Genomic DNA, 14,134 nt, shown 5'->3' on the forward strand with positions numbered 1-14,134 from the left:
GAATAATTAAAACAATATAACTAATAATACCTAATTTATTTTTCAAATTGAAAATATCTACAATTTATTAAACGATCTTACTTAGTTAACTTACTAGCCCTAGTACCGTATTCTTCCAAACAGAAGCCAACATTCGTTCTTATTTGGAATAACCCTTTATTTGGCGGTGACGTGTGTGTGCTGGTGTGTGACGAGAAATACAGTACAGATTGTACACATGCACCACATCCATTATTAATATTAGCATCCATAGGAAGAAGAAAGGGTACAAATACAATTTGTTGTACAACATACTAGGCCTAGTTTAGTAGGAAAATGTCTGTATGATCTGTCACGCATAAACTTCTATTATCTATATTAATCATGTGCAGTGCAATGTGACATTGTTTTTTTTAGCCTGTTGTGGCTGTGTTTGTTAAATTTTTAATTCAGCGCCAGGCGGCGGTGCGCAATTTATTCTGACTATACTATATATAGGCCTAGGCTAGTAGGCATAGTTAGCTAGGTTTGGCATTCAGAGCTATACTATCTAGCCCATAATGATGACTGAGATGTCAGTAGTTAGAGGTATAGACATACTAGTAGTAGCCTAGGTCCTACCTTTGCCAATTGGCCTAGAGCGTACACAGACGGGGAAATAGTATGCAAACAATTTAGTTACGAAAACTCTTCTTCTTGGTGGGTTGGGACTTTATGTGGTCAGAATAAAAAAGGCCCCACTCTGTAGACAATCTATCAACAACAGCAGGACACCGATATCGCCTTGCAAAGATAGGAATTCGAAACAGTCCTTTGATCACAGCCACAGATAAACCCTTTGATCTCTGGAGCTCAGCATCCTGTTGTTAAGTTGCCTTGATTAAATATAGGCATACAGAATCTTATTACTATATTATATCTTATTAAATACTGTAATTTTCTTTTCATCTATGTATATATTATAGAGAAGTCAAGTTAACATTTAATAATGGCAGAAATTACCGAGACATTAAGTGTTGACCGAACACAGCTGGACCCAAATTTTGATGGGTATAAACTGTCATTAGATTCATTGCCCATCTATTCACTACCAATAGAGTCAGGTAAACAATTAATCGTACATTATGTTCATACATAGTTTTCTAATTCTTTTTCTGCTGAAAAAACTTGAATGAAGGGGCTATTACATAATACAGGCAGAATACAGCAGGTCCTCAAGCTTAATGGAAACAAAGAAAATTTGATTATTAATATTATTAGGACTCACGGCAGCAAGCAGTGCAAGCCCACCTAGATCAGCACACTAGGAGACAATCCCCCACTTTGTTTGAATATGAAATGAAAGTACCCAATTTTCCTAGATATTCTCCCATCCAAGTTCTACCAAGCTTAACTTTGATGATCGAGAATCAGTGTTTCAATGTGGTATTGTCACTGTATACTTTGTTTAATTCAATTCATAATTAGTCATTTCAATTGACTTTGCACTTTTAAAGTCTTTAGGGCACATCATCTTTGCATTATAGTGTGATTTAATAACCTAATATGAACTGGTGCAGGCCTACCTTGCACTTTTAAAGTCTTTAGGGCACATCATCTGTGCATTATAGTGTGATTTAATAACCTAATATGAACTGGTGCAGGCCTACCTTGAGATACAACCTACTGAACTCATTATTCATGCGCAAAATGTTTGAAGATAGTACATGTATTGTTAAGTTTATCTTGCTCTCTTGTTCTTGTTTTTCAGGAATAGATTCCGTGCGTTTACGTGACGATCAATATTCCTACCAACACGTGAAAGCGTTTGGATTGCACAACCACCTTTTCTTGGATATCTTTAATACAAACAATGTCTACTACATTGATGAGAAATGGCATGTTAGGCGTTTACGGGTGATTTTAGTAAGTATGCTTTTTGACATATTTTGCATTATGTTTGTATTATGTCATCATCTGTAAATTTAAATAGATTAGCACTTGAATCTTCCAGGTATAATATTTAAACAAATATTGCTGTTTTTTTTAATTTAGGAGACACAGTTAAATAATCCAGAGATTGTTTTTGAAATTCCTGATTTTGATCAGAAGATAAACTTGCACAGACACAATGTCTCGATATCCTTTCCATCTGAAACGATCTGCATCTTATCAGATGGAACAGGAACCTTGATTATTCTGGCAACTGGTGAGAGAGACACTGCTGAACTCACTCCATGGAAGGTTTGTTTGTAGTCAATAATCTGTTTTTGTTTACTTTACTTGACCTATTTCTGGATTACTGAACCATGTACTGTACCAGGAGTTTGCTATGTCATAAAAGCGAAATGATTTAAACTGGACATTGAATGTCAAATCACTCAGTTTAACACTGCTCTGAAAACCTACTATAACTATTTTTTTTTCTCTAAAGATCTGTGTACACTGTCAAACGTTAGGTGACAAAAAGTGTGATGTGCCCAAATATGGTAGTGATATGCACAAATATGGTATCACATCACATTTTTTGTCAGATTTAGTTTTTCTGCTTTTCATTCTTTTGTTAAGCACATTGAAGCTTTGTATAACGCGCAATATAAGCACCATTTATTATAATTATTAAATGGAGATAAGTTTGGAGACAAGTCTTCTTTCATCATGGTTAGATAGGATTTCTCTATTATCATGTGGAACTGTTCTATTAATTTAATTGTACTGTAGGCCTACCAGCACCAACTCTAACCTGGTGTAGCATCAAAGAGAAATGATTGGCTGGTATTTCATTAATTAGTAATCATATACCTGAAACCCAGAGATTAATTTACTTTTTTATAGGTACTATATTCAGATACGGTTTGTGAGGATAGTCAGCCTTTTGTACTATTAGACTCTGTGATACATACCCTGAATGGGGATGAGCCTGTGTATGAATGCTTGCTGCTTTACATGCAGGAGAAAACAAAGTCTGGATCTGCAAGTTCAGGGAAAGATGACAGTTTTGAAGTTATTCTTGAATGGATTACTTTTTCTAATACAGCAGGTAGAATATTTGTTGTAATCTATTACCCTTCAAGTCCTCTCAATGCATGCGTTCAGGCTTAGTTGTTTACTAAGTTAAGGTGGTCCTTAACCACCAAAGTTAGTGATAAACTGTGCCCATGAAAGCAAACCCCATTAAATAATTAATTTTAAACAGTCATCTATATATCTATGGCCCATTTTGTTATGATGTTGTGTCCAGAAATACAGTACTGTATCAAAATTTATGGCTGCTACAGTTAAGGTACAGTATTCATTACAAAGTTTAACTTGTTTTGTTGGCTGGTTTGCATAGTGATGTGCTTAGGGGGTTGTGGGTTCCATTTGAAGCAGGACATTTTTTGCTGAACATGTCATTGTCAAGGAATATTTATTTAATAGGTAAACTTTTTTTTTACCTTTTACGGTTTACTATATCCTCACCCTTTGTCAATGTATGATTTTATTCTTGTCGACAGTAAATTGTTTTGTATTTACTCGCCCGCGGGATTTTTTTTTTCCCCTTTGAGTTAATACTGTAATTTAAGCAATCGATATCTTTGATACAGTACCAAATCCTTTAACACATTTTAATCATTACAGTAAAATTGTTTGTCGCTTTTAAGTGCCATAATAATTTGTAATAATTGTAATGAATGGGTTATTTATAGTATTCCTTACCTTTTTCCTTGTAGAAAATGCATCTATAAAGATTGTAGGTCGACGGAAGTTCAGTGGGGCTAGTGCTCCATGGATGGCAGCCATTGACGGTAATGGTGGCGCTGTAGTGTGGGCAAGCGAAACAGATTTTGAGGTTGTTCAGAACACTTTTAAGACAATAACATCAAACGGGCATACAGAAGAAAGTGAACAAAAAGGTAAATATTTTCTTTTGTTAACAATTTTTCTTTTGATAATGGAAGATAATTACTATAAAAGACACTTCAAATAATTCACTAGGACTATACTTTCTTTACTCATAAAAGAAAATGGTTTGCAACAAATTATTATTAAATAAATATTTTAATATTTCAAGAGGAAATACCGCTTTACACATGGACACAAACTCAAGAAGATGTCATCGTAACATTCATCATACCGCAAGACGCGACAAAAGATGATCTCACGATACGATTGACACATGATCACATTGAGATCAGCATCAAGAATGATATAGTATTGCTGAAAGGAGAACTACCGAGGTACATAGATGTAGAAACAAGTTCATGGACCGTAGAAAATAGAAAGTAAGATGACATACCATCAGCCATTTCTTGGTACTGAATTAGGCAATTTTCTAGTTGTTGATCATAGAGATCGAAGTCAATGATACAGAATCACATGTAACCAAGCCCGTGTAGGAGGTTTGAAATAAACCTTCCTTTGTCTAAAGTGCAGTGCAAGTAATCCTAAATAGGCCTAGCTAGCTTGCAACAGTTTTCTGGTTGTGGAAAAATAAACTATATTTTAGAAAAAAGGTTTTTAACTAACCTAATGAACAACTTTTGTCTTAAGTGCACTTTTCGACAGAATGGTAAATAGACCTAGCTTGCGACAATCTTGTGAAAGAACGGTAACAATTTTAGGAAAGATTGTCATGTGGGAAGCTGTATTTAAACTAACCTTAAAATAACTGATACGTCGCTGTGTAACTTTTGACTGGGCAATTGAAAAAAAAGGCATTCTTGCATTGTATTCTTTTCCATTTTTTGTCATTGACATAAAACAATTTTCTAATTTTCCCCCAACATTTTTCAGACTAGATTTGATGCTTGCAAAAAAAGACATTGGCACAATGTGGAGTGAAGTAGTAACAGGAAACTCCAGAGGGCGCTATGTAATTGATCCTGACCAAGCACGGATCATCCATGACAAATTAGCACATTTAACGTCAGAGGAACTAGTAAGAAAATAGTTACTTATTTTATATCAATTTCTGTATAGTATTTAATTTAAGTATAAAGACATTGCGAATAAAAGATGTATCTTTTTCTTGCAGAGTCCATCTCCCCATCCTGGGGGATTCAGACCTGGAATTACACCCCAGGAGCTTGAAGATTGTGATGCCTGCCCAGAGGCTGATGCATCCATGTCAAGGTTTGATGGAAATACGAACGAGATCACTAATAAAGCAAGTTTAATTGTATATTTTAATATATTTTTATTGCCATTGCATGGAAAGAATGTTCCTCTTTAGTCACGTGCAAACACGACTCTACAGCTCACTATGTCAATCCATCGGTAAACACTAACTCAAAATTGAGCATGCTTGTTAATTCAAGGCACTGAATTAACTTATTGCAAACAGGACCACACTATACGTTTATACATTCTAGTACATAATAACGTGCAATTCCTAAAACAAATGTCATAAACCATCTGCATTTAGAGTTCATAGTTGTTACTTACAGAATATTGATGTAAATATGACGGTAAATAACCTTTTTTTTTGCACTTCCAGGTTAGTTTAGGCGGTCACCAGTGGCTGTTCAACGTGACCCTTGATCCAAAACAAATGCCATGCATCTGTCTTCGTCATGATGTTGATGGCATTGTCTGGCAATCAGTGACACCAGATGAACTGCAGTCCAATGCGTGGAAACACTCCGCAACATTCAACGCACTAGGTTACATACAGGCAGCTAAAACATCAAAGAAATTTGCATCCTGTTCCCAGGATACCTCGTATGCTGTACTATGCGATTGTGTTCGACATCTCTATATCTATCACCAACCGAGTCCAACGTTATCGCCGTTAAGAAATCGAAAAAGTGGTCGTGTTGTCAATGAACTTGCTAAACAGCAGGTGATAAGTTTAGATGTTACTGATGATATACTTGGCATGCAAGCTACTAATCAAAGACTCTTTGTACTAACTTCTAAAAAACTTTATGTTGTAAAAGTATGTATAGAAAAGAATGGTTGAAGAAATGGCAAAATAGACACCACATGAACTCTTGAGGTGGTGGCCAAAATATCCATTCATGTTGGTTAAAGTTAACACACTACTGTCTGTGAATCTCTGTAGTTGCATTTAATTTTTTTTATATCAGTTTGCGACTTATCGGTGATCGACACTTTCTACTTAAACATACAATGTGTCTTTCTTAATGTTTATGAATAATATAAACATAACGTTATTTAACAATGTAAACAAAAATGTTTTTTTACATGCCCCTGAAAAGCTTAGATAAAATTATGACCAAGATGTAACAAATATTTACAGTAAAATATTCAGTATCAATTTCCCTGATTGACATTTTCTTTTTCTTTCCCCTTTCATCTTCTGGATGGCTTCACTTTCAATCCCTTTGGCTTCAGTTTCTTTGATTCTAATATTTCTTTTTCTCTTTCTTTCATTATCTTCATATCCTTTGTTTGTTGGACAGCGGTCAACATCTCATTTCCTAGCATTTGAACTCTTTCCTATAAGAAAAAGTAATATTTGCTTATGCTTATACACGTTATTCTAGCATTTGATGATGAAATATTAGAATGTATCTACTCCAATTTACTTTTGAGTAAAGGATCTGATGCAAGTGTTCACTGTTTTTAATCAACTTGATGTCATGAAGCCTGGTAACGAACGTATGTTAAGTGTATGGGTTGCGCATCATTGCACTCCAGGCAATTATTTGTGTTGCGTTCTACGTAAAGAAATACACTAATTGTCAACTTGTTTTTCATTATGTCTCCTCGCGATCATCTCTCGCATCAAGATGTCAAAAATCTTTATAAAGCTATCATCATGTCCATATATGGGCATATCACATTTTTTGTCACATAAAGTTTGTTAGTGTAGACAGAGCTTCAGACTTTGTGCAAGAGAAAAATTAATAGCTTGTGAAAATGAAAAGTTGATACTTCTGGTTAAATCAAGTCTGGACGATCTTGCTTCAACCCTAGGCTTTTCATTGTTTAGCACAATGTTCTATTTGCCTGGCTGTATTTGTGGTTAAAATGAAAAACTCTGTATATTACTTATAGGAATCTGACTTACTGCAATGTTACTCTGAATTTCTTGTCTTTGCCGGATTGAACGACTCATAGGTGCAGGGCGTCCATCTGAAAGTAAACAATCGCCAAAATTATGTTCCACATCAAGGATGTCTTTGCACTATATAATATATAGAAGATAATAATGTACATACCAGCAAATGACCAATCTGGTAGGTCAGTCAGAGGTCCATATTCATTTCCAGTTCTTGCATGTCCTTGGCTGAAATAAAAATATAATACATTCTGAAATAGTGAATTCACAATGGGATGTATTTCACTGCCTGGAGTATGTTAATTCCATTACTGTGCAGTAGCTTTGCATCAAGAAGTTGAGCAATTGGTCAGATGTTTGCCTTACTCTGGCGTAATTTTTTTTAACTTTATACCCAGTACAGTACAGTGAAAATACTTGCAAAAAAAAGTATTTGGTTTGACTCAAATTACAAAATCACATCAGAGTAGGGTAACATTTGATCAATGTCTAGTAGGCCTATATTACTTTTTGGTATAATGGCCTAGTTTTAGTTGCCCGGAAAAAGCCCCATCTTCAAACCCATCACTATATAATTTATAACTACTAATAATACGATTCCAGAAATTTGTATTACAGTATATATAAATCCAAAGGCAAATTACTGAAAAAATGACAATGCTGTGAGTATCAGTGGCTGGATCTCAATGGAGATACAAAAAAAAAACGAAAAGCTAAATCAAAACGAGAAAGTAAAACAGCCAGAAAAGTTAGCAGAGCTTTCAGGCAACACTAGCCCTTCATCAGTGCAAGTGAAGGAATTTGGATAACATCATTATTATTACAGTATATATATATTTGTTGTACTTTCATTTTCTACACTATTAGACAAGTTACTCATGATTATATTGCTACCTTTCTCTCCAAGCTTTCCCAGCTGCAACAGGAACAGTTGTTTGGTAAAAACGAGCTGTTTGAAATAATGGCAGAGTAAAGTACTTAGAGCACCGACACAAAACTACTGCCATTGCAATACAAACAAATATCTAAAAATAAAATATTTGAAAATAAATCAAAATTAAGTTAAAATTCTCCAAACAATCAAGACCCTCTAAACATTAACAACCCTTAAAACTAGATATAAATAATTTATGCATTGGCTATTACATTAGTCATACATTACATTAGGCTTGTACTGTATTTAGCCTATTTATAGCCAGTCTGCCTTAGAGAGAGGCTCTAGGTAGCTACCCCACACAACTCAAAAGTAGACCTTATTAATACGTATTACTATAGGCCTGGTACCAAGGGTCAGTCTAATTACCGAAAACAACCAAAAACAAACTGAAAACAAATTTGTATCAACATTTTTTTTTAATGTCGCCCTCTCTGATGGGTGTTTTTCTAAAGCTAAGACCATACACAGAGAAGACCGCGCATGCAAAACCAAGGAGGACCCTACGAAATGGTATTGTGCACGCAGCTCCAAATCGTACAAACTTTACTCAATGATAACACCGTACATTTACTTACAGAATCTATAAACCCATTACGTTTTTAGTATTTCGATTTTCAAAAGCAAAGCATGATTTTACCATGGATGGAGGAAATATTCCTCCATGATTTTACCTATAACATTGGCACATTGCTTACAGGTTTTCGTCACTTTAAATATACTGAATAGTAATTGTATTATATTATGTTTAATTAAAGAATAAAAATTTTATTTTGTAACTCATTAACTACTGTAATGTTACCAAAGTAAATAGATTTTATTGTGATTTTATTTATTGTTTTTTATTTTGTTTTCAGTAATTAGTAAGGCCTAGGCTAGGCTGACTAGGTCCAAGTACTAAAAAATAATACTAATAGTACATTTTATACTTCATTAAATAATTTATTGGCCTAGCTATCTAGAGTAGAGGTCGGCTTAATAATTAAGAAAGGCTGGGGCTAGGCTGCTAGGGGCCTAGGCCGCTAGACTATTTAGCTAGTCTACTTTTGAGCTAGGCCTACATTTTTGTAGGATAGGCCCGGTGTAGGCTAGGGCCGGCCGGCCAGCCGTCGTCGAGCCGGGCCGGGTGGTCGGGAGGATTCCAACGATCATTCATTCACGACACACTAGTTTAGGCTAGGCCTAAGGCGGGCTAAACCAAACATCGACACATTTTCTGGAAGTTGACACATGAAGTGGCAGTTAATTTATCCTAAATGGTTAATAATCTAAACATTTTTTTACATAAAAAAAAAACTCGAGCTATCAAAACCAAACCTTTTTACATGTGCGTTTCGCTCGAGTGACTTGACTTAGTATAACTAAAGAGGGCGGCAAACAAATTATTATTGGCATGAGCAAAAATACAGAGGGTGGAAAACAATTTATTTATTGCATTTGCAAACAAGAAATCGCAGTATAAAATGTGTTTGCAAATTTAATTACTGTATTTTATAAAGCAGTATTGTTATTTAGTTTATAATTTACAAAAGATTTTGAACTGACAAAGTACTTCATAGTGTGACACACAATCTGCTTGTTTCACTGGAATATAGCAACCGCCTAATTAGAAGGAAACTGAAATAAAAAAATCATACGTGCGGCAACCAATTCTTGTACAACACAACAAGAAAAACTGAATAGTGTGAAGATTGCCTAGTGTCATATCATTTAGTAGAAGTGCGGAATAATCGTAAATTAGTGCGATGATTCAAACAAATACTATGCTATTCTATCAGTCAATATTTCATTACAATGTGGTGATGTTCTTTTGTAATCAATTGATTTTTAAGAAATTAAAATTAAAAAAACTACAGTCATTTCATTCTTCCTCTTCATATTTTATACTCTCATCGGAAAATTTAAAAATTTGATCAGCGTAGAGATCTTCATCCAGTGGCTCGTCCAAATCTGGAGAGAATGTTGGGAAGGGTGGTGCAGTCGTGAGAGGAGTAATTTGTGAATCTTTAATCTTGCAAAAATCGTACTTGAATCCAGGGAAAGTGCCAGCAATGTATAAAAGGTTGTGTTTGGTATTAATGCGAAGAATCTGGTAAAGGAAAAAAATAATAATAATAAGCTATAAGACTATCAATGTAATAAAATATTCATTGTGAGAACAATATCTATTATATATATCTCGGTATCTTTATGACAATTGAATAAAAAGCATCAAAACAATTCAAAGGTAAATAAAAATCCGTAGCAGACACAAAAGCTGAATTGGGGAATTTTTTTACAAAAATCATTTCATCAATTTATTTGCACCATCTTATATCAAAGGCAATTTAACAATACATGATGCTTCATTGTACAGTTCTTCATAGAGTATTGTTTCCTGATATCCAAATCACCAGTGAAAAAGAAAATTCCAATATTGTGTTTTCAAGTATTTTGTTTGAACCATACTTTTTAATGAAGAATCTGCATGGTTTATCCTTTTTAAAGATTGTAAATAAATAAAAATAATTATGTAGTGGACTCCACCAACTCTAAATGTGGACATAGTGATGAAGATGATGAAAGTGGAAATAAAGTTCAAAATTAGGAGAAAGGAACGAAGATGATAAAAATGACAATGCTTACCTGTAAATTATACTTCCACCTCCATCTATCTCCCATCATCCCCGGCATCTTCTTCCCAGGCCAGACTCGACTGGGTGACTAGAACATCATAAAAAAATGTAATATATTATATAATGTTTAGCATTGGAAATTTAAAATCATTTTATACAAGTCCTTATGGGAGAATTGTACCTACCCCTCCACCTCCTAAACCACCGATTCTTCTATGTGTCTTAGTAGCTCCATGGGAGGCTGGCTGCCCTTTGAAACCCCATCGTTTCATCACACCTTGAAAACCCTTGGCTTTCCTACAAAAAATAAATGATAATAATTGTTGTTTATTTACCACATGATAGTGGGTGAGGGAAGAAGATATAAGTAACAGGTAGAAAACATGTTGATATAAAGTTTACTTTGATTGTCCTCATGAGTGACTCATGACGATCAAATTATATTGATCGAAACGTCAAAGAACTTAAGTTGTTTTCAGAACTCTATATATATATATATGTGATGTACAGCAAACTTTATATCAACATATTGATTTCGCCATGCAAACTTCAAAGGAAGAAAACAGAAAATAATTGGATTGGAGTGGGTCTTGGAAATGATGTTAACAAGAAGACGATAAATAAGGGATCATTTTTAATTAATCTCCTGCAGTTACTGCAGTAACTACGTTTTTTTACTGCTATAATGTATAATTTCAGTAAAAGTTTATGATAAACAGTGTGTATGATTACAATAAAAAAAGAAAAGCTTGCTAAATAGTTGCAAAAACAGTTTAAAAAGTACAAAAAATGACATGGCTCCTATGTATATTTAGAGGTTTATTGTAGAACTCACGTTTTCCCACAAACATCAATTTTCATTCCAGGTCTAAAATGTGATGCAAACAAAGGTGTACCTGAAAATAAATCAATCATTGTTAAGCCCTGTTTACACTATCAAACTAGCTTGACAAAAACAAGTATGATGTGCCCAAATATGGTAGTGATATTAGTAGTGATATCCATCATATATGATATCCATCATGTTGAGGGCGCTATGTAAATGACGACGTACTGTTACTGAGCTCCGTCAAAGCTAAAACTTATCGAACTCCCAAAAGTAAGTTAAAGGATGAAATAAACTGAACGTAAGTTTTAAACAGCTTCTACAATCAAATAAAAGTAAAATAGGAAGTCGATTGTAAAAAAAAATGAGTGCTACTAAACAAATATCTAAAACTACTACAACGCCTATTCCACGTCAGCTTAAAGTTCCCGCGACTAACGACTTGAGGACTGACACGTCATCTTCTGAAATAAAGGCCCTGCATTGTGTTCTGATTGGTTGGTCAATGAACCAGTGGAAATGAAGTGGAAGTGGAATGATTTAGAGTCATATGACAACAAACAGCCAGTAAGAAACCTACTTTTCCTTCATTGGTAATTCTCATACACAATAAAAATAAGGCTACCTGGTTGAAGCTTGGCATTTTCAGATATCGTAAATGTTGCCAAAAAATCTTTAACAGGGACACCTGTTCCTTTAAACAGTTCGATATAGCTTCTGTCACGCTGAAATAAAACAGATAAAGCAAGGGTTAGAATGATGTGGCGAGAGACATGTAGAGGGTGGGTGGTTGTAATTACAAACAAATATTGGATACGGTATCCAGTGTTGAAATTAGGCTGGGTATAAAGCCTTAAAACAAGCTTAGGCTGGGTAGAAGACTTTGAAGGTGGATGTGTACCCACCCAGCACATATCGTTGAGTTTAATAAGCACTGACAAAGGCACGGTACAAGAATATTACATTGAATATTTATTAAATAAATTATTATAAAGGATAGATTCTATTGAATACTACATACACAATAATATAACTGTCTAATTATAAATATTATATTAATATTAATTAATTATAATTTGTATAGATCATTCTACTTACAGAATCCGGTGGTATGTTTTTGGACCCAACTGTTAATGCAGCGTAGTTTCCACGCTTTGAACTATATTTATACTCCTGTGGGCTTTCATACTTTAGTACGGTGTTTTCTAAAACCTGGAAAACAAATGCACACAAAATCAAATAAAGATGTTACTATAACAAACAAGAATACATTTTTTTTATTATTGTTTATAAAAATATGAAATAAAAACACTATTTTTGATTAAGTTGGCACTGCTACAGTACGGGTCAAGACAAGTGGCGTAACAGGCTTCGGCCATTTTTAGCCTTTTTCAACATAGGCCTATTTTAATGGCTGTTTTTTTCTCTGGGCACTACTCAGGGGCCCCCATAAGCCAGTACGTGCTCATAGCTGTTATGCCACTGGTCAAGACATTTTTTCTGCATAATGCGACAAATATAATCACTACCGCCTTCTCTGTAATTATAGAGGGCGCTATATAAGCATAGATGTAAATCAAAGGTAGGCCTACTGTATCATGCCAATGATATTCTGCAAGCAAATTATATGGATGTACAGAATGGGTTAAGTGCTTTGTATTACTGAAAGTTTTGAGGTTAAGTTGCCTTTCCTGATTTCTAGTATTAAAGATGTATTGTCCTTTGAAACACAAAAAAGGTGAAAATATTCTAAATTTAAGTTGGCCATATCAAAAAAAGTAATATTAAAGTTATTCACTTTAAGTCGAAAATTTGAGCCAAAAACAACAAGTTTACATAATTAACAGGTAAATTAATTTGATTACATTTCGTCTGGAAAATCATTTTTTTTAAATTTTTTTGGAATTAGTCAAAAGGACAATACATCTTTAAGTAATGCAATACCTGAACTACGGTCGTTGCTAATGGTTCGCCCTCTTTATTCCATAGTCTCATCATTCCAAGTTTCATTCCAACTAAACCCGTTCTCTTTGATTTCGGTACCCATTCGCCTTTTTCCCACGGTGCTTCCTTCAGTGGACTTGTGTCATACTGGTGCTTTTTTATGTTCCACTCTTTTAATAATTCTTCATTTTCTTTTGTAATGTCATTTTCATAAATAGTTGTATCAAGTGGTCTGGTTGCCAAGTAATCAATCCTGATAAAAATATCGATCAAAAACAATTTAAAAAAAAATCAAATTATAGGATAGCCTAGAGTAGCCTAGGCCTAGTTCTCAATTCAAGAAATATAGGCTAGGCCTAGGCCCAACCTAGCCTAGGCTAGTTAATTAAAAATAAATAAATTAAATTTTACTTTTTACATACTTTTAAATTAATAATAAGCCATAAATTGTTTATAGTTTGTTAGTTGTCAAGACCAAAACAAGACAAAACGACTACTGACTGGTCGAAATGTCTTTGGCCGAAACGACCTCGTAGCCATTCCACGTCAGCTGCGGCACTCGGGCAGGCAACCTTTCTTATTTGTACAAAAAACAATAACTTTAGGCCTAGCTAGCTCGGGAGCTCGACGTCTTATAAAATGTACCTTCTATAGGCCTATGCTTATTAAATTAAACAATAAATGTACTAATATTTGAACATACGGATGTTTCGGAGGTTCCCATGGTTTTCTAGATGCACATTGTATTCGTACGGCGTAAGTTGGAAAACATTTAAGAAATGTGCAGCTCCTCCGTAAAAACGGCATGACGGACACGGAGGCAGCCATTTTGTTGACTGGTTATCCTG

General features: G+C 34.5%; 3 protein-coding genes across 7 annotated transcripts; 1 reads left to right on the plus strand and 2 right to left on the minus strand.

Moving 5' to 3' along the window:
* Nucleotides 1–250: 250 nt before the first annotated feature.
* On the plus strand, nt 251–6,026 carry LOC144849803 (nudC domain-containing protein 1-like). Of its 3 annotated transcripts, XM_078706871.1 has the most exons (10): nt 251–265; nt 945–1,082; nt 1,730–1,884; nt 2,014–2,202; nt 2,794–2,998; nt 3,672–3,854; nt 4,013–4,223; nt 4,735–4,879; nt 4,976–5,107; nt 5,438–6,026. In XM_078706871.1, the coding sequence occupies exons 2-10, from the start codon at nt 968–970 to the stop codon at nt 5,900–5,902; spliced, it is 1,800 nt and encodes a 599-aa protein (XP_078562997.1). In that variant the 5' UTR covers nt 251–265; nt 945–967; the 3' UTR covers nt 5,903–6,026. The 3 variants fall into 3 exon arrangements, with proteins under 3 accessions (XP_078562997.1, XP_078562996.1, XP_078562998.1); XM_078706870.1 differs by lacking the exon at nt 251–265 and having other exon boundaries at nt 934–1,082; XM_078706872.1 differs by lacking the exon at nt 251–265 and having other exon boundaries at nt 934–1,082; nt 3,672–3,847; nt 4,009–4,223.
* LOC144849849 (large ribosomal subunit protein mL52-like) lies at nt 5,990–9,308 on the minus strand. 3 transcript variants are annotated; one of them, XM_078706938.1, is made up of 5 exons: nt 9,219–9,308; nt 7,862–7,992; nt 7,128–7,195; nt 6,977–7,041; nt 5,990–6,402 (listed from the first exon to the last, which is right to left on the minus strand). In XM_078706938.1, exons 1-5 carry the CDS (start codon nt 9,294–9,296, stop codon nt 6,256–6,258), a joined length of 489 nt encoding a protein of 162 aa, XP_078563064.1. In that variant the 5' UTR covers nt 9,297–9,308; the 3' UTR covers nt 5,990–6,255. The 3 variants fall into 3 exon arrangements, with proteins under 3 accessions (XP_078563064.1, XP_078563065.1, XP_078563066.1); XM_078706939.1 differs by lacking the exon at nt 9,219–9,308 and adding an exon at nt 9,186–9,205; XM_078706940.1 differs by lacking the exon at nt 9,219–9,308 and adding an exon at nt 8,963–9,090.
* A 454-nt stretch (nt 9,309–9,762) lies between these two features.
* Nucleotides 9,763–14,114, minus strand: LOC144849827 (large ribosomal subunit protein uL3m-like). Its single transcript, XM_078706904.1, has 8 exons — nt 13,990–14,114; nt 13,287–13,539; nt 12,441–12,554; nt 11,968–12,067; nt 11,352–11,412; nt 10,702–10,813; nt 10,527–10,604; nt 9,763–9,990 (listed from the first exon to the last, which is right to left on the minus strand). Exons 1-8 carry the CDS (start codon nt 14,112–14,114, stop codon nt 9,763–9,765), a joined length of 1,071 nt encoding a protein of 356 aa, XP_078563030.1.
* Between the last annotated feature and the right edge of the window lie 20 nt (nt 14,115–14,134).

Source organism: Antedon bifida, chromosome 8 (assembly GCF_963402885.1).
Source record: "Antedon bifida chromosome 8, ecAntBifi1.1, whole genome shotgun sequence".
Taxonomy (NCBI): domain Eukaryota; kingdom Metazoa; phylum Echinodermata; class Crinoidea; order Comatulida; family Antedonidae; genus Antedon; species Antedon bifida.

Bases quoted from the DNA above. Each gene is read 5' to 3' on its own strand.
- LOC144849803 (XM_078706871.1), top strand. From the start codon at position 968: ATGGCAGAAATTACCGAGACATTAAGTGTTGACCGAACACAGCTGGAC. The intron at 2,999-3,671 runs GTAGAATATTTG...TTTTCCTTGTAG, and splicing joins TACTTTTTCTAATACAGCAG to AAAATGCATCTATAAAGATT. The intron at 3,855-4,012 runs GTAAATATTTTC...TAATATTTCAAG, and splicing joins AGAAGAAAGTGAACAAAAAG to AGGAAATACCGCTTTACACA.
- LOC144849849 (XM_078706938.1), bottom strand. From the start codon at position 9,296: ATGCCAATAATAATTTGTTTGCCGCCCTCTTTAGTTATACTAAGTCAA. The intron at 7,196-7,861 runs GTAGCAATATAA...TTTTTATTTCAG, and splicing joins GGGAAAGCTTGGAGAGAAAG to CCAAGGACATGCAAGAACTG. The intron at 6,403-6,976 runs GTAAGTCAGATT...TTTTTCTTATAG, and splicing joins AAATTCAGAGTAACATTGCA to GAAAGAGTTCAAATGCTAGG.
- LOC144849827 (XM_078706904.1), bottom strand. From the start codon at position 14,114: ATGGCTGCCTCCGTGTCCGTCATGCCGTTTTTACGGAGGAGCTGCACA. The intron at 10,814-11,351 runs GTGAGTTCTACA...TATTTTTTGTAG, and splicing joins ATTGATGTTTGTGGGAAAAC to GAAAGCCAAGGGTTTTCAAG. The intron at 10,605-10,701 runs GTAGGTACAATT...ATGATGTTCTAG, and splicing joins GTGGTTTAGGAGGTGGAGGG to TCACCCAGTCGAGTCTGGCC.